The following is a 20,543-nucleotide window of genomic DNA, read 5'->3' as shown; positions in this document are numbered from 1 at the left end:
GAGTAGTAATTCTGTTCTATGGCATATTATTTACTTTTTACTAAAATATTTAACAAAATGGTATGTCAGAATACAATGTGCTAAGATTATATGATGTTACAAATGCCTTCACTGTGATCTAAACATGTAATTCTAACAATTTTTTATCTAGAGTATACTATAAATTTGCTGTTTATAGAAAATAGTAAGGTTAGTCTTAAGTCAAGATTTAAACTAGGAATACAGTTATAATACTGATGATAGGAAAGATTGAAACAGAGTACCTACGTGACAATTCAAATTAGAAGCTGCTTTCGCACAAATCCATAAACTAAAACTAATTGATAGCATTATTATTGCATTCCTTATCATTCCTTATCATTATGCCCTTATCATACCTTATAATTATGCCCTTCCTTATCATTACTTAGATATGCCTCTATCCCTCTAACCACTTTTTCCAATTCTATTCCAAATTGTTCTTTTCCCATGGGTGCCTTTTACATAATTTGTTGCCTTGGCTTCTATTAACAAGACTCAGTAAAATTAACAAACTCATTCAAAGATTTCTTGGTGTTAGGTAGGTCAGGGCACAAATATCGTCTGTTTCCCCTCGTGTACAATCTCCATGTATGCAGTTTTATATGAATGAAATAACAGGTCCTTTCTTGAGCTTTCCTTTCTTTATAACTTGTAGCAATAGGCAAAGTAAAAATATAATCCAGGAAGAAAAGGAGAGTAAAGGAATGGGTGAGAAGGGTATGTACTGAATTTGCTTTTGTTCATGGATTCTCTCCAGGTTCTCTGTGAATGTGGCTCTTACTACAGGATATTCTTTTGAATTATGCTTTATTGATGTTTGGTTTATATTTTCTGATGTGTTTTCCTTTTATGACTTGTTTTTCTCAGTGTGCCATTAGCCCTTCTGGTTTCCCATCAATGTAACCACATATCCATTAGGCTTCTCCATATTGGATTAGCCTGATTTGAGGGTGATGTTTTCTTGCTGACACACCAACTAATACCATAATTGGTGCTTGACTTGTTTCCAAAGGGAAAAATAACACCTTATAATGAAAGATTCTTGGACTGTATCGTGCATATATTTGAGAAACCACAGGAGACCTCTTTTTCTGGGAGTGGGTAATCTAAATGTCACATAGCTAATCCATGCCAAGCATAGCATTACAATTACTCGAATTAGCACCTGCGGTAGTGTGAGAGGAAGAGCAGGGGTAGAGTATTGGATGATCAAGTGACTGAAGTAGTTAATCACTATGACAAGAATAGTAATTATGATTACATTGTGTTTCCCTTGAGAATCAAGAAAGGGTACTTGAGGAAAATGTGAAAGTTTAAAAAAAAGATAAGAGAAATACAAAAAGAGAGTTAAGGTTCTCCATGGTAGCTTTGAGGAGCTCCACTTCTTTATGTAATGGTAATCACTTCACAAACACAGGGCTACATGAATTCTGAGATCTTGTAAGCCAAATAGGTAGCGGAAAAGAGCACTGGGGAAGAGACATATTTTGGGGAAATGATGAGAATGAGAAGATCGAATCTTAGAATCCTATAAATCTCGCTAGTTATTGCAGGTAGACCTTCCTTCATTCCTTAGTCACTTGATATGTGCCTCTGCTTCATAGCCTTTCACAAACTATATCTGAGCAATTCTCTTACTATATGATCATGATTTTTCAGCCTTAGCCTTTGCTTCTAGATCTATTAAAAATGTTGACTCTGAGCCAATATACCAGATCTTATTCACAGCATGGTAGCCTATAAGCCAATATTAGTATAGGGCCTCATGGAACTTGATTGATATCCATCCAGAAAGCATATATGAGATTGGGTTTTAAAACACATAGAACATGAAAACCAAAACTTGCTTAAAGTGAATTCATTTCATTTCATGAAAATTCATTTTTCATGGGTATATACACTCTAGATTCAAGATGCAATGTATTGCTAGCACACTGTGAAATAACAGTGTTAACATTCTGCTAGTTTGGAAAGTTGAACTTTGCTCTTGATGGTAGCTTACAGTTAATGAGGGCAAAATATCTGAGCGTTTCAGAATATTATTAAAACAAGGCTTGCTCTCTCTCTAAGCAGCAGAATCACATTAAGATAGATTTCAGAGTCCATCCCTCTTAGTTTCTAATCCAGCAGTATGAGGTAGCTGAAGCAACAAATACAAGTGTCTGACAAGCTCTGATATGAAGCTAATACTTCAGGCTAGAATTGACACTTAGAGACAAGGCTATGAAGCCTACTTGGCTAAAGTGAAGTATGCAGACAGGTAACACCAGGCATCAAGTAGAAGGCCACAACCTATTTTTACTAGATCAGAATTTGTAATTCTAACAAGATCCCTAAGTGATTCATATGTACATTTCTGCCCAGCAGTACTACTTTAGAGGAGTTTAAAGGCTCAGGGTAATGGAAATGTGAAATAAATTTACTTTGTGTGTAACCTGAGAAGCCGGCCATTATCAAACTCTTCAAGGGCTTGCAGAGGATAAAGTTCAACAAATACATTGGAGAATAGCATCCTGCTCCCCTGAAGAGCTCTGTGCACATATTTCATTTTGTGGGGGAGAAGCAGAATAAGAGACTCTGATAAAATGGGATTTCTGATTGTAATAACAATGAAGACAGGCAAATCCCTTTGGACAATTAACATATACTTTAAACAATGAATGACAAGAATGTAAAACAAGCTCTCTCAGAGGAATGGATTCTAGTAAGGGGGAGAGGGTGAATGGAAAGAATGAATGGAAGCAAACATAGTCAAAATACTTTATATACATGAATAAAACAATAAAGCTTGGGAAGATTGGCTTAGAATGCAGTAGAATAAGGAGATTAACAGATGAAGGTGAGTCAGGTCAAGGTACAAGATACATATATGGGCACATCAAAAGAAAACCCCATTGTAGAACTAACTGACATTCATAAAACTCTTCTGACATGGCTCATAACTTGGTTTTTGTTATGAATTGACAGAGAAAATTGTATGTATCTAAGGTATACATCGTGACATTTTGATATATTTATATATTTATATATTTTAGGATGGCTAATTCAAGCTAATTTATGTTTTCATTACTTCATGTAGTTCCTCTGAGTGTTTCTACAACATTTATTATCAACTGGGTTAATATTGTGAAATAGGCAATATATTGCTATGAACATTAGTCCCAATAAAGCTCTCGAATATACTTTTTGCTCAATGTTAAAATTTTAACTCATCTCATTTTCACATTCCTGTAAACAGTACTCAAGATTTCAACTTTCCCCACATCAATAACATCATTCAATTGTTTTTGTCTGAATAATGCTCTATTATGCTACCATAGCACATTTGCTCCTACCATTCTTAATACCTAAGCAGATTCTATTTATTTGTTGTATTGTGTCAAATATTCATATATGGAATTTAGTGCAGACAGGAAACTCTTCTGTTACACTTTGTCTCAATTTCTTATTAAATGATACTGCCTTATTGTTTGTGAGGTTTTTTTTTAATTTATTAATTAATTTATTTATTTTGGTTGGTTGTGGGACTTGAACTCTGGGTTTGGGCACTGTCCCTGAACTCTTCAGCTAAAGGCTAATGCTCTACCACTTGAGCCACAGCGCCACTTCCAGTTTTCTGGTGGTTAATTGGAGCCGAGTCTCAAGTACATTCCTGCCAGGGCTGGCTTTAAATTGTGATCCTCAGATCTCAGCCTCCTGAGTAGCTAGGATTACAGGCGTGAGCCACTAGTGTCCAGCTTAATTTTTCTCTTTGAAATTTTTTTTTGTTTTGTTTTTGGTCAGTCGTGGGCTTGAATTCTGGGCCTGAGTGCTGTCCCTCAGCTCTTCGGCTCAAGGCTAGTGCTCTACCACTTTAACCACAACACCACTTCCAATTTTCTGAGTGGTTTATTAGCAATAAGAGTCTCACAGAGTTTCCTGACCAGGCTGGCTTTGAACCGTGATCCTCATATCTCAGCCTCTAGAGTAGATAGGATTATAGGCATGAGCTACCAGACCCTAGCTGTTTGAATGTTTTTAGAAGTGGGAAAATATATTTAACTTTACAGTTAAAAAATCATTCAAAATTCTCCTAGATGTAACAATTATTTCTTTGGATATTATGAATTATTTTAATATTATTTGTAGAGGAAGTTTAAATATTTTATAAAATAAATCTGAAATTTAGCAGAAATCAAAGGATTTCAATAAGTATAGTATCGCAACTTACATTTTTTAGTATAATTTTATTTTTATTGTGGTATGGTATTGTACAGAAAGGTTATGATTTCACAATTCAGATAATATGTACATATCTGCTTTAGACAATATCACCCTTGCTTTGCTTTCCTCCAGATTCTCCCTCCCTTCTCTTCCCACAAGTTGCATAGTTCATTTTTCCACATTAAGTTTATTAAATACCATGAATGCATTCATTCACCTTTCCTCTTTTCCATTTTCACCCTCCCTTCCCCCTGCTAAGAAGCAGAAAAAGATTAGGAACAAAAAGGCACACATAAACACCACTACCACCAGAAATAAATCACCCATTTTTTCACATTCTAGAGTTCATTTAGATAAATCAAGTTCTTTGATTTTTATGGTTTTGGAGTTTGAAACTCATGACTTTTTGTTTGCTAGGGATGTGCTCTTTAATTCATGCTACATCATTCTTTAAATGATGTTCTCATAGTTCTTTTTTTTTTTTAGTTGGTTGTGGGGCCTGAACTCTGGGCCTGGGCACTGTCCCTCAGCAATTCAGCTCAAGACCAGTGCTCAACCATTTGGACCACAGTACCACTTTTGGCTTTTTCTGCATATGTGGTGCTGAGTAATTGAACCCAGGGCCTCATGAATGCACGCAAGCCCTCTACCAATGAGCCACTTTCCCAGCCCTATAAATGATGTTCTGATAGTTCTGATTAGATTCTTTTGGCCTAGAAGTGGTCTCCAAGTACCATTTTCCACCTAAATTTTCTTTATAGCTGGGAATACAGATGGGAAACCACTATGCCAAGCCTATTTGTAGAATTGTGGGCTTGCTCATCTTTTTACACGTCAGACTTGAACAGCGATCCTCCTGGTGTTTGCTCTAGAGTACTTGAGATTGCAGGCAAGCATCACCAACTTCAACAGATTTCTTTTTTCAGTTATTCTCTCTACTTGTTGAATACAGACTTTTGCCATCTTTGAATTAGTTTGATTAGAGAGATAAAGGACCACTGTGTCCCACTGCCATGTTCACAGTTGTTTATCAAGAAGATCATAAACACTGACAGCTTTGCTGTCCCATGCATTGATCAAACATGATAATCTCAGTTTTGTGGCATGAAGAATAGGCTTGGTTTATAAAAACTGTGACAAAAAGTATTTAGCTTAAGATTCAGATACTTTCTAAAAAATAAAATGCAGTTCATAATATCAACAACAGTAACCATAACTCACATTTTAAACCTTTTCAGTATCACGACTGTAATCAGCCCTGTGCTTGAGTTATCTCATTTATCATCAAAGCAACCCAAAGACTCTTTTCTAATGTAAATTACCACATGTATGAGTAAGAATGGAAGGAAATTGGTTTAATGAGGAGTTTGTATTGGTTTATATATTATTCTCTAGTAAATTTATGTTTGGATACAATCTGGAATGAAAATGTAGCTATGCAAGAACATCTCTGGGGACAAAAAAGAACATAAAGTAAACTTCAAAGAGAATATACATTAGATTGTATACACCTGCTATAATTAATAGTATTTTAATTTATCTAGGGATTCTGGAAGTACAGATGAATGAGTTAGGGAGGTATATCTCTGAACCTGAATGGTGGCTTATGCTTGTAATCTCAGAATTTAAGAGGTAGAGACAGAAAGATCTTGGGGTTTTGAGTTCATGATCCAGCTAAGGTTATATAGAAAAAACCCATCTCAAAAAAAATCTTTTTCTCTACTTCCCTGAATTAAAATACTAGGCTATTAGTTTTCATGATGAAAAGTTCAAATTACTTTTCTTAATTAAAATTTATTTTAAGTGATCCATATAAACAGTAAAATTTCTAAATATCAATGGGATTTTACCTAATGTTTATAAGCATTAGGTAATGTTTAAGTGAGAAATATATTTGTTTAGATAAAGGTGATCTTCAATGTATATTGCTTTGCAGAAGAAGCACAAAATGAAATATTTACAGGCATGAAAACTTGATGAAAAGCTCACTAAAACTTTTAATTGTACTAGTAATTTTTATTTGGCTTATTTTAGTTTTCATCCTTATTGTAGAGCAGAGGTCACTTTCAGAAATATACATGAGTTTCATTATGGAAATCCCTGTTTAACTGTGGTGCTGATTTCATAGAAGAGAGAAAACAATTGAAAATTAATACTCTCTCCTCTTGAATATAGCTGGAAATCAGCATCAAAGATTAGAGTCTAACTCTATCAGGCCCAGGGCCAGATTTCTTAGCATCTAATATAGAATATAAAGCAAATTTAATACTGTCTTTTTTCTATTTGGCATCATTTTCATTTATGATGAAAGGAAACCTTTGTGTAAAGGGGTCCATATTGCATGTAATGCATTCTGCATAGCAGGTCTTTTCAGTCAGTGGCTTTTGATGACTATCATTAAGAACATTCACTTTATCACAAGTAGCATTCCTTGTTTTCTTTCTTAGCAACAGAGCCATTCACTTCCCTCCTCACGGTGTCACAGTATCTCCTTTATTTGTACATCCTATATTTTTATTTTTAGTTCATCTGTTTTAATATTTAAATGAAGCCAAGGATGGGGAATTGATTTTCATATGTATAGAAGATGTTAAGCACGATTTTTGTGAAAGAAAAGTTTATGAGGCAAGAGGAGATTTAGATGATGTCAATCTTCCCATATGCCCTCTGTTTTCTGGGGTCAGCCATAAAACAGACATCCCTGTACACCAGCTGCACAAACTCAGGTATCCTGGGACCAAGGGAAGATACTCTCCCTGATAGGGTAAACCAATGAAGGGAGTTTATAGTTTAATTCTTTGGTGCTGATTATTTTTTTCTGATTGGTGACAGCAGAAGTAAAAGTTGTGCAGAAAACCCAGAATGAGCACTTGGGGTATTATTATTTTAAAAATATTTAAGCTTTATTTTTTGCATCTGGAGTGCCACATATTTACATTCATCCTGTTGTTTCACAGACTGTGAAATATCAGTTAAAAAGTAATATCTATGCTAGCATGTGAAAGATTAGAATAAATCTCTACCATTCAAATAAAAGGTATAGATTTACACATTATTTAGGGTTTCTCTTACTGTAAAAAAATTTCTTTCAAAATTTCTAGACAGATAAAGCTCATTAGTACTAATATAACAAAAGAATAATAAAAACTGTTATTTTTAAATTGCTGAGAAAATTATAAAACAAGACCTTATTGCTTTCATGACTATGTAATAGTTTAACATGTGGGACATTAGGCCTTAATAAATTGTGAGTGTTATAGTTTGCATTACATTCTTCAAACCTGATTCATCTTTATGGACTAAGTGTATATTCTCATGTAATATCCCAAAGAAAAGACATTTTCCCCTTCATTCACTGTGTAGAAGCATGAGACTTTTTATTTATTTATTTATTTTTGATGGTCATGGGGCTTGAACTCTGGGCCTGGCACTGTCCCTCAGCTCTTTAGCTAAAGGCTGGTGCTCTACCACTTGAGGCACAGCAACACTTCCAGGTTAATTGGAGATAAGAGTCTCATGGACTTTTCCTGCCCAGGCTGGCTTTGAACCTGGATCCTAGATCTCAGCCACCTGAGTAGCTAGGATTACAGGCGTGAGCCACCAGTGCCCGATGTGTGAGTCTTTAGGTTGCATAGCCACAACTCTTCTACATGTCCTGAGCTCAGAATATGAATATGTGAAAATTATTGCTGTAAACCATAGCACATTATTGTTTAGCAAAGGAACTATTGCTATGAAATGGAGAATGAGATTGAAGTTCCATCCAAGCTATGGGTGTTTAACTTGCAAGATACATGGAATTTAAGCAAGGAGGAAGGCTAGGGACCCACTTTGTGAGAGAAGGGGTAACAAGTTTGATAAGAAATGCAATTGTTACCTTATGTAACTGTAATCCCTCTGTACATCACTTTGGCAATAAAGAAAAAAAATGTACTCATCTCAACTTAAGTGGGGAGGAGGGTGAAATATATCAAAGCACCAAAAAGTTGTATTGAAATAATGTGTTCTTGTCGTCAAGTACCCCAGACATGTCTTAAAGAAGAATGACTTTTATTGTGAGCCTGCACACTAGTTTTGTCTTTTACATTAAGACTTATGTTTTATGGATTTACTCTAAGATTAAAGAAGAAGATGCAGTCCTCACCACGGGAGACTGTACTACTTCTTTATCTCTTCCTTTTTTCTTTTCCTCTGTTATTTTCCAGATATCTCTTTTCATATCAGAAGTCTTACTGAGTGAATTGAAGTACCAGACTGTTATTACCAGCCTATCTTTTGTTCGAGATAAAATTCAATGATCACCTTTGCAAGAAGCCGTGGTCAGGGAGGGAGAGAAATCTTTAATGCTAAAGGGAAACAAAAAATAGATAATGAAACTCACCAAGGGTTTGAATCTTTGCCTCCTATGTTTATCTCCCCCAAAACATCAATTGCACATAGAATGATGCATTTATTTGTGACTTTTTAGGTAATTTTATTGTATTTATTTATTTACTTACTTATTTTTAGGAATGTTTAGATATACAGTTGAACTGCACTGCTTTAATAAAAGTTTGTAAGGTCACTGGGGTTTACAAGCAGACTCTTTTGTAGAAGGTTCATTTGATTAAAATACTGTTTCATATGCCTTTCTTTGGTCCAAAGGTACAATTGTGGTGGACAATATGCTGATCAAAGGAACTGCTGGAGGACCAGACCCTACCATTGAGCTCTCTTTGAAGGACAATGTGGATTACTGGGTCTTGTTGGATCCTGTGAAGCAAATGCTTTTCCTGAACAGCACAGGCAGAGTCCTGGATCGAGATGTCAGTGATATTATTTTTTTTTGGTTGTTCCTATTTTATCACTTTATAATTTAAATGTCACATGTATTCATCAATATAATATTAAAATTTTACATTTAATTTCATTTATTTCCTGGGAAGAAAAGGAAAAAGATAGTATTTCAATCTGAAAAAAAGAATGACAAAGGAAAGGACCATTTGTGTCTAAGAGAAACAGAGTTCCCTTTTAATATAAATGACAGTTGACTATGTAGAATAGAGAGATGGTGACCTTGGAAAAGGAGGACAAACAGAGCTATAATCCATGCATCTCTAACAGTGGCAAAGCATAGTACTACTCAGCTGTTGGCTTGAGGACACAAGTTTGATGTGTATAATCAAAACTGGTTTACCAATTGTAAGGATGAAGCTGTAGTATTCAGCTTATGTAGCTGTCAAACAACAAATAAAGAAAGAAAGAAAGAGAGAGAGAGAGAAAGAAAGAAGGGAGGAAGGAAGGAAGGAAGGAAAGAAAGAAAGAAAGAAGGTAAGAAAGAAAGAAAGAAAGAAAGAAAGAAAGAAAGAAAGAAAGAAAGAAAGAAAGGCTCACAGAAAGAAAGAAAGAAAAAAAAAGGAAAAAAGAAAAAAGATATGCAATACTTTCCCAGGATCACCCTAGTATGGTAGGAACAGGCAAAAGTATGTATCTTGACATAAGTGTTTTGTTAAGAACAGCTAAATTGCCAATGTTAAAAGTCTCACATCTGATAAAACTTAGGAGATGCATTCATCTGAAGCATCGTTGACCTCATAATTGCATTCTATGTGCCCAACAGTGGAGATGGTTGTTAAAGAGGAGAGAGGCATTCATGACAAGTAATTAATATATAAAGCCCAGGGAAAACTACATGTAAACATGTTCACCCCCAAATCTGGATGCATGATCTCCTTACAGTGTGCTGTAGAGTAGATGATCCTTTAATCTTCCATGTCTGAATTTTGGAATCATAAATATATCTCAAGCACTTCAACCTTTAATGTGCCTGACCATGTCCTTTACTAACTTGGTCATTTGAATTCTTGTGAATCGCTCTTGGTTCTGCCTGGGGTTTCAGGACTTCATTCCTCATTGGCCGGAAGCTTTTACTATAAAAATGTCTAACCCAACATTGGAAACTTAGACCAGTATAGATAGACAATTATTGATAAAATCTGATTCTATTCCAGATCTAATTGCAAGTGGAAGTTATAATTTCATTTTAATTATAAAATAAGGAAATGGAAAATGTATTATTAAAAAAACAAAACCAAACATAAGTCTAGGGGCTGAGAGGTGGCTCAGTGGTAGAGTGTTTGCCTTGCATGCAAGAGGCCCTGGGTTTGATTCCTCAGCACCACATAAGGAGAAAAAGCCAAAAGTGGTGCTGTGGTACAAATGGTAGAGCATTAGCCTTGAGCTGAAGAGCTGAGGGACAGCGCCCAAGTCCAGAGTTCAGGCCACATGACCGACAAAAAACAAACCAACCAACCAACAACAACAAAAAAAAACCCCACAACGTATGTCTAAAAGCAATTTTCCTATCAGGGAAAATAGAATCTAGTACTTATGCTGGCACAAATTCTTTGAAGGAGATGTATTCTTTATTAATATATTGTTCTTTATTAATATATACTATACATTATGCTCTTGATAAGGTTTTATGTGTAATTGGTTATGTACATATTTCCATGTGGAAAATATAATTTCCATATACAATAATTTCAATAACTGCATAATGTTTTAGCATGAACAAAAGCAAGCTCATGTTTTGGAAAATTCAGTTTGTTTTCAGATTTAATGGTTACCAAAATGGTGTGGTGAAAATTTTGCATTGAATGCATTCATTTTGGCATACTGCTTTTTGCCTCCCAGAAACTGAGATTTCCCTAACACCTTTCTGAGCATGGTGGAGTCCCTAAACCCTCACTAATCGACTTAGTGGGACAATACTTGACATATTTATGAGCTACTTGTATAGCAGAACAGAATGAATTCCAATGCAAAAATTACACTGGGTGTTATATATTGGCTACAGGGAATCCTTGACGTCAGCACAAAGCATTGTGGTTGGAATTTATGGCCTGCTAAGTTCTATCCATGGTACTAATAGTTGCAGAGGGAGCTAAAGTTGAGAACTACAACAGTTCCAAGTGACCTGGTTATGACTAATTTATGCATACTTAGCAGGATTAAGTGGAGACTCAGTGCACACAGCATTTGACCCTCTGTTTGAAAATGTGTGACCTTTCTGTCCCAGTACTTCCATTCAGTTTAGAGCCACAAAATGAGATGCAATAGTTTTATAGGTTGAAATATTTAGAAGATAAGTAACTCCGGAAGAACATAGTTCATTTGAGTATCTTTAAAGTGACTTGCCAACAGTTAATTGACTAGCCCATTCTATCCAGTGCACTTGGTATTAGGAGAAAAGCCCCATTTACACTAAAACATAGGATTTGTAAGATTTCTTTCTTTCTTTTTTTTTTGAAAAACCAGTAGCTTTTTTTTCTTTATTGGTTATGCCTTCAAAGTACATTGTAATATTTCTTATTCATTTTCTTATTTCTGCCCTCTGAAATTACCATGAACATTAGTTTACAATCTCTCTTCCTCTGAGAATTTATTAATATATTGTTTATCTAAAACCATAAATGTGTTCATAATATTCATCTCTGATTCTTTTTTTAATTTGTAAGAGCATTTTTTTCAGCACTTTATATGTCAGTATTGGTGTTGTGGTATTTGATCCCCAGTAAAACTCATTAAATCTAACATTATTTGATGCCCTATATATTGACATCTGAGATTAAGCAAAAATATGGTTTTACAGTCTTATTTTTATGCTGTTGCAAATTTATCAATATTTCTATCTTATCATAGTTTCCAGGTGAACGGATATAAAAAAATCCATTTTGAATGATCAACTGTATTAACAATGATGAGGGTCTTTTATCTCAATTGCTTTAATTTTTGAATATATTATTTCTGTATTGCAGCCACCAATGAACATCCACTCCATTGTGGTCCAGGTCCAGTGCATCAACAAAAAGGTTGGCACCGTTATCTACCATGAAGTACGCATTGTGGTGAGAGACAGAAATGACAACTCACCCACATTCAAACATGAAAGCTATTATGCCACAGTGAATGAGGTTTGTAGATTATTTTTTCCATCTATGTAACTCTATGCTGTAATTTCTTTTACAAATAATTCCTCTATAGTAGTAGGTTTACATATCCAGAATTATTTTTAAAAATTCTTATCAAAAGACTCTTTAGAAGGTACACATTCTGATGACTTCTAATGCCATTCCAGAGCTTTTTTTACTTTGCTATAGGAAAATTCAATTGTTCAGATTTTTCTGTTTAATCATCTTTGATTTAATGTATGAAATTCATAGAAGCAAAACCGGAATGGGTGAATCTCCTGTAAGATACTGGCATCTTATCATTCTGTCATTGAATGGTTTAAATAGTGAAATGGTAGAAAAACTATGTTCTATATTCTGTTCATTCATTAAAAGTTATTTTTCAGTTTTAAGATTAATTTTGGGAGGATATCCAGAAAATTAAACTGTAACCACAACTGGATAGTGCCTTTCTTTGTTGTTGCTGCTGGTTGGCATTGTTTGATTTTGTAATCCATCTTTGTTGTTGTTGTTGGTCTTGAGGCCTGGACACTGTTCCTAAACATTTCTGCTCAAGGCTATTGCCCTTCCACTGTAATCCACATCTCCCCTTCCAGTTTTTGAGTGGTTAATTGGAGATAAAAGCCTCAAGGAGATTTTTTGGCCCAGCTGGCATTGAACCATGATCCTCATCTCAGCATTCTTAGTAGCTAAGATTATAGGCATGAGCCACTGTTACCATGCTATAGTCCATCATTTTTTTTCCTGACACAAATTTTTTGTTAGTACCTAGAGCTAGTAAATATTTATAACATGCCTCTGATCCTACTTACTATAAATACTGAGATGCAAATTGCCTTAATATGGTAGTCTCAATTTTAGCAGATTATTCTTAGTTCCAAGATACTTTTAATTTTAAAAGTATAACCAGGTCTGATAGGCTAACACCTACAATCCTATACAGTGAGGAAATGAAATCTGTTCACTCACAGTGCAAAGGCAGATTGGAAAGAAACATTCAGGAGACATTATCTCTAAAATAACTAGCCAAAGTCCAGTTACAATCTTGGTGTGAGCACAAGAGCAAGGCAACAAACTCAAGTCCCAACAGGACCAAAAAGAGAAGGTCCAGAACCACTTCCTAGAAAACATCATTGTGCTTTGGATAGCAAAACATATCCTTAGGTTGTTTATCTCTACATTCTCTCTGATATTTATTCAAACATTTTAAAATGTAAATACACTTAGACTTGTGAAAATTTAGAGAAATCAAGTTTCAAATAACCCAGAATTTTGACATTATGTAACTTATAAAATTGCAAGTTGTTTACAGCTTAGGAGTATAGGCTATTGATGTTTTACATCAGTTCCTGGTGATGTATATTAATTCCCATGCCAATAGTTTTAGATCCAGGTAAATGTTTTTGTTTTTAGTTTTTGAAATATAACCACTGATTAAGATTTTGTTTTGGTCGAATGTTAACTTCCCTTAAATATAAACTGAGTGATGAATTATTTTAGGCAGCAGATCTAATTGGAAAATCTGGTCTTGACCTGAATTTAATTACTTATAGATCCCTGTCTATCTTTGAGTTTTCTTGAGAAAATTTCTAATGCTTAACACTGAGTTTTAAAGTATCCTGTATGATTTAATTACTTAAAGTTAATTTTGTAATCCTTTCCATGTCTGGTTAAAAAATGATTTTTCTCAAATATCATTTCAATTGTTTCAGGGTAATGTGCAGAATGTGTGAAATTCCCCATTATTTTCAGAAAAAAATAGGTCCTTTTTTTTTTTTTTTTTGGGTCCGGTCGTGGGGACTGACCTCTGGGCCTGGGTGCTATCCCTCAGCTCTTCAACTCAAGGCTAGCACTCTACCACTTGAGCCACAGCGCCACTTCTGGCTTTTTTCTTTTTTGCTTATGTGGTGCTGAGGAATCGAACCCAGGGCCTCAGGCATGCAAGGCAAGCGCTCTACCACTGGGATAGGTCCCTTTGCAGCATTTGTAAGTCTTCCATAATCTCACAATTGTCACTGCATTCTCAATTTAAAATTCTTCCTGACATTCCCAGTTTTGTCCCATTGATTTCTATTGTTCTATTGTTCTATGGATTTCTATCATTCTATTTGATTGTTCATACTCTTCTTTGAGACCACCCCCACTTTGCAAGTTTTCGGGTTTCTTTCACCTTTTATGGTCTAGCAAAGGACTTATTTTGCAAAAATTAGCCCTCTTTTTTTTATCCCTATTTAGTCACTTTAAATTCTATGACCACTGAGTTCCTGTAGCATTTAGATAAATGTTAAAGTAATGGAATTTATGAAAATGTTAAACACTTTACCCTATACCCTGTTTTGTAAGGTTCAGTGTTCTTGACAAAGAGTCTGGACTTCAAATACTTGATTATTTAGGATTTGTATACATGATGACCAGGCTTTCCTTTTGATTTTGGCCATATGGCCTCATATCTGTTCTGTAAAAAGTAAATGTAAATTTCTACTTTTAAACAATATCACAAGAAAAAAATACCTTTTTATCCTGACTTGCACTGGGCTTGGGTGCTGTTGTTGTGCTCTTCAGTTCAAGGTGAGCTCTCTACTGCTTGAGCCACACCGTCACTTCCGGTTTTCCAGTGGTTTATTGGAGATAAGAGTCTCATGGACTTTCCTGCCAGGGCTGGCTTTGGACCGTGATCCTCAGATCTCAGCCTCCTGAGCTGCTAGGATTACAGGCGTGAGCCACCGGCTCTGGACTATTGTTTTATAGTGTACATACACTACATAGACCATAAACACACACACACACATACACAGAAGAGAGAAGAGACAGGGAGGCAATTTATGATTTTACTTGTACAATAAAATCAAATGGAACAGGTTTAAATATAAGTATAGAAGATCAGATATTTTTCATGTTATTTTGCCATTTAGTATGATATTCAGCTAACGTAGTTTAAAAAGCATTCAGAATTTAATAGCTTATTAGTACAAAATTATTTCACATTCCTTTAGAAGAGAATATAAATCTGTCACCGAATTATAAAAGAAACTTCCTAACTTAAAATTATGGTTAGTTATTCATTCTCTTCACCATGAAAAAACAGAGGTGTATTAATCTGTTCTAAAATTACTGTAGTATATGGCTAACAAAATTGGAGTTGTAACCCAAATTATGTTCTGGTATCACTTTCCTACTTATTAGGAAATAGGTTAGGGAATATGGTAAATGAGTTTAAGTAAACCACTTTCATAAACCTGATTTTTTTGTGTGCCAGTCCTGGCACTCAATTTCAAGGCCTAAGTATCTGAGCTTCTTTTGCTCAAAGATAACACCTTACAACTTGAATCACAACATTCCTTCCAGCCTTTTTGGTAGTATTAGTGGAGATAAGAGTCTCACAGACTTAACTGCCTGGTTTGGCTTTAAACTGAGATCCTTAGATCTCAGCCTGCTGAGTAGCTTAGCTAGGATTGATTGAGGCTTGACCACCAACTCCCTGCCAAGAACCTGATTTTAGCAGTAAAGATTATGGATCATATTAATGGAATTATACAACAGTAAAAAATTCACAATACGTGCTTTTATAAATTAAATTATTGCCTCTTATGCTGTATGTTCTGTAATTATAATGTCAAGAATTCACCAAAACACTACTAATGCCTTTATCTAAATGTCAAGTAAGGATTATAACAAGGGTTATAATTTACTATATGCAACACATAAGACACTGAATGAAAGTATTATATCTCTCTGGGTAATTAGAGATGTTCAATTAATGTTGGACAATTGGGTCATTAAGTAATTACACTGGCTCATCTGATGAACAAATTACATAGTAAATCTGCCAATCATTCTTTAGCATGTTTTTGAACATCCTTAATATTGATATTCTTAATGACACACATGTTCCATTCCCTAAAATTCCTTTTGAAATAATGAAAAGCAAACAAGTTAAAATTGAAGCTGCATTTTTTTGTGAATTAGTAAAGTTAAAAATCTCTTTGCTTGAATGAGGAAGTACATTAAAAGTCAGGCAATAGAGGTAGTGGGTATGAGTTCCTTTTGAACGAGAAATAGCTAGGATCTCATGAAAGGCTCAACCATAACAGTCTAATTTAATGTTAAATTTTACAATTGCTAAAAGTTTTAAGCTATCATGCCATATTTAATAATCACTTAAATAATTTTGTAAAGTAAATCATTTTAGCATAAAGCTGAGAGTTTCTGAAAATAAAATCCATCACTTCTAGTCTCAGTGTCATCCTTCTAATAAGTAATCTGGTGGAATTGGTAAGCAAAAGCTAGGCACTGGAAAATTCCTCACCCACCAAACTCGCTGAAAACATTAAGGGATGTTTGAGCGAAGTGTTAGTATATTAAAATAAATTATTGAAATGAGTCTGTAGGTCAAAAGAAAGTCAGATCAGCTGTGCAAATTGTTTGTTTGTTAATGTTTGCTTCCCCTAACCCAGAGTTAAGAACTAATGCTTAGTTTCTCTACTGTTGACAATGTATGAATTTAAAGAGAGAATTTAGAGCCTTCTTCATGAGCTATAATAGGGGAGCATGCTACTGTACCAGCTGGCATGATAGAAAATTAGAACACTTCAAAATGAAGCCTAAAACTCTATTGTGATAAGAAAACACATCAATGGATCAAACAAGACACTTCAGATGTTTAGCTGTGGGGAGTGCAAATAGTGAATTACAGGACTGAAATGGCCACATTGCTGATATAAATACCTACATTCATACAATCTCCATCAAAATGGAAAAATGCGAGGAAATGGGAAAAAAACTAAAACACAACAAAAATCCTAAATCAAAAGTCTCCAAATAGCAAAAAATAATCCCAAGGAAAAGAATAGTGTTGATGTCATAATAATATCTGAGTTTGAACTAAAGTACAGAGACATTGTCCCAAAAATAGAATGCTTCTGCCACAAAAACAGACATGCATACTAAGGGAGTAGAATATAAGACCCAGAGTATGTCATACTGCTACAGACATCTTATTCTTTTTTTTCCCAAAAATTTTATTGGGGGAAAACTACAAAACATTTATAGTACAATGTTTACAGTCACAATTTGTAGTGTCTTATTTTTTTAAAGGTGCCAAAATATTGATTAAGACAATCTTTAATAGTGCAGAAAACTGGCTATATACTTGTAAAAGATTCAAAAAAGAGTCTGTCTCTCATATCAAACTTTGTTCAGAGTGGAGGACCTACATGTAAGACCTGAACCTTTGAAAGTCTTAAACAAAAACACTGAAAGATGTAGGTATACATTTTCTTTAATAGAACGCCAACAGTTTAGCAGAGGCTCAAGGATTATCTATAGAATGGGAGAAAAACTATGCCATTTATTCATTTGAAAAGGAGTTCAAAAAAGCATGCAAACTGAACTAAACTCCAAAGAACTAACCATCTAAATAATAACTGGGCAAATGAACTAAATATATGATTTTCAAAAGAAGATACTTAAATAGCTACTAAATCCATGAAGAAGTGTTCTCAAGGTAACTGACCATAAAGGAAATGAAAATCAAAGCAATTTTGCAATGTCATCTAATTCTAGGCAGAATCTCCATGGCCAAGAACATAACAAATGACAAATGCCAAGGCAGATATAGGGAAAAATGTACCCTGAAACACTGTTGAAAATATAAACTATTGACACTAACCTGAAAATCATTGTGGAAGTTTCTCCAAAAATTAAAATACTGATATTTCATCCTGTTATAAAATAGATGATCCAGGTATACCATTCAGGGTATATTTCCAAAAAAAAATGTCATTCAGGATACAGTAGAGACTCCTGCATGCATATGTTTATGTAGTGTCAAACTTGGAGCCTGTCAACTGATAAATAGAAAAAAGAAAATATGATATAAATATACAATTGAGTATTATTCATCCATAAAGAAGAATGAAATCATGTCATTTAGAGAAAAAATAGATATAAGGTGAGATTATTTGAGACTAAATTTTTCTCAAAAACAAATGTCAAATGGTTACTCTTTATGGAGAATCCAGACCTAAAACACAAACACATACACACACACACACACACACACACACACACACACACACACATTAGATTTTTGTAATTGTAGAACTCTTTAGGGGGAACAAAGGAGAGGGAGAGGGAAAAAGAATAAGGTAGAGAGAAAGAGAATGTATATGTATGAAATACATACAGAAAGCAAATGGAGAAGAATGAGCTTTAGCTTTAGCACCAATTAATCGGATAGAAGTATAATATATGCCCATGAGAAATGCCATAGTGAAAATACTGTATACAATGAACATATATTTATGTAATTAATAACATTGATCTATTGATACAGATATTTATTTACAAGTTAACTAAGATTGCAATTAGATTAAATATAATTTTTGCTTTTGTGAAGATACTGATTCACAAAAACTTTCCTTACTTGGGGGATGAGTAAAGTAGCCCTATCATTGTGCACGTAGTGTCTAAAAAATGCTGATTGTGCAAATACCCAAGGAGTCAAACATTTTACTGCTTTGTAGCTACCAAAGGAAAGTTAATACATATGTGCAGCAAAAATATTCATAAAAACATGCATAGAAGACTTCAGTCCAAATTGGACACAATTCAAATGTCCCATGATGTAAAGATCAATTTGTGATTAGTTGGCTACAATTTTTTTTCTTTTTTCAAACCATTTTATTTTCTCTATGCTTCAAATTCTTCATTTAAAAATTAGGATGCTGATACTGATTTTTTTAATCAAGTTTAATAACTTTTAAAGTAATGACCCTCAGATTTTATTTTAGCATATTACACCTTATCTACATATTTTATGACTATTTGAACTGCAATTTGAAGGTGCCTTTAAGTCTAATATGTATGTACATCTGATGAGTGTTTTCCTTTTCTTTTTTAATATACAACTACCTCAGAGCTTGAACTTTTTATTTTCATTGAGTAAAATAGCGCATACTACAAGTGTTGAAGTTCTTTAAAAGAAGTGCCAATTTGTATAAATGGAAAAATTCAACAGAAAAATATTAACATCACATTCACTTTGATATTGAGTGAGATATAGGGAAAACACAAGTTATGAGTTTGGGCTACATTTCCATGGTGAAAATTTTCGTAAAACATACCAAAGCTATCTGGATTATTGTTGTGCATTGCATACCTGTAACAACAAAGGAATACATTTTTTATGTTTTGTTGATAAGAACTATGAATTAGGTTCCTTTTCACAAAAATCTAGGGAAAATATGTGTTTATTTGTGATGGGACTTTAACTTTTAACCTAATTACCATGTCCTGAGGAAACAAGGATCACATTGATTAAAGGGAATAAATATGCTTCCCTTTTGATCATATTATGTTATATCTGCAAGATTTTCCTACATGTACAGCCCTCTAAGGCTCAGTGCAATATGTCCCAAGACATTCAGACTCAGCTTAAAAAATTACATTTGATCAAATTCTATTTCCTTTAGTTTTTAATAGGATGCAAGTCAAAAAGATGCTTCATAAATCTAAATTTAAAATGTCATTGCCAATTTGGGAAGGTGAATAATAGCAGTTAACATAACCTTAAGTTTCAGAAACAATTGTTTTATAAATATTGACATTATTAATGTGTACTACAAACTCGTCCTGATTAACAGTTTAAATGTCTATAAACTTTAGATTATAATCATTTATTTTTCTTCTTTTATAATTTAGATATATTTGTTAGAAACTTATTTTTGACAGACCAATTTTTATTTCTTTCCTTATCAAAATTTGTTTAGAGTCAGGTATGTTGGCTAAGGCTTGTAATCCTACTTACATGGAGGCAGAGATAAGAATCTATTCAGGCCAGCCTGAGCACATGTTCATGAACCTCACATTACAATCTACGATAGCTAATCATAGTAGCACAACCCCATCATACCAGAGAATTGTGAATCATAGAAATAGAAGATCTAAGCTGGCTCAAGCATAAACAAAAATACCCTGAAAAATAACTAAAGCAAAATGGGCTCTTGTAGTAGAATACCTTTAGAATATCTTTAGTTAAGTTCCTACTACTGTCAAATTAGTAATCACAATAACTCTCTAAATCTTGTCAGTTTAGTAATACCATTTTCCCTGAAGATAAATGGAATAAGAGTATACTATAATATTATTTTAATTCCAGTAATTACTTTTATCTCGGTGCATTGTGTTACACATAGTTTTATGAGAAATAAGCTGAACTAAAACATATATGCCTACAGAGAGAAAGAAGTAAAATGTGTTTATCTTTTTATATGACAAATGAGAAAATGTCAGAATTGGAATCAGTCATTATTTTTCATATTTTTCATTATTTTTCATCTCATTACTAAAAGCATGAACCCGAAGTAG

At 34.1% G+C, this 20,543-nt stretch overlaps 1 protein-coding gene across 14 annotated transcripts in view; it reads left to right on the top strand.

The window, feature by feature from the left end:
* Pcdh15 (protocadherin-related 15) overlaps positions 1–20,543 on the top strand; it is a 453,622-nt gene that overhangs the window by 127,724 nt on the left and 305,355 nt on the right. For all 14 annotated transcript variants that reach the window (XM_013017079.1, XM_013017081.1, XM_013017082.1 and 11 more), the window contains 2 exons: positions 8,869–9,029; positions 12,024–12,179. In XM_013017079.1, coding sequence (XP_012872533.1) covers positions 8,869–9,029; positions 12,024–12,179 — 317 coding nt within the window. The remainder of the gene's footprint in view (positions 1–8,868; positions 9,030–12,023; positions 12,180–20,543) is intronic.

The sequence above is a fragment of the Dipodomys ordii genome, unplaced genomic scaffold (genome assembly GCF_000151885.1).
Source record: "Dipodomys ordii isolate 6190 unplaced genomic scaffold, Dord_2.0 Scaffold34, whole genome shotgun sequence".
Classification (NCBI taxonomy): domain Eukaryota; kingdom Metazoa; phylum Chordata; class Mammalia; order Rodentia; family Heteromyidae; genus Dipodomys; species Dipodomys ordii.
The sequence above is the reverse complement of the archived record's forward strand: the minus strand, read 5'-3'. Positions and strand labels throughout refer to the sequence as shown.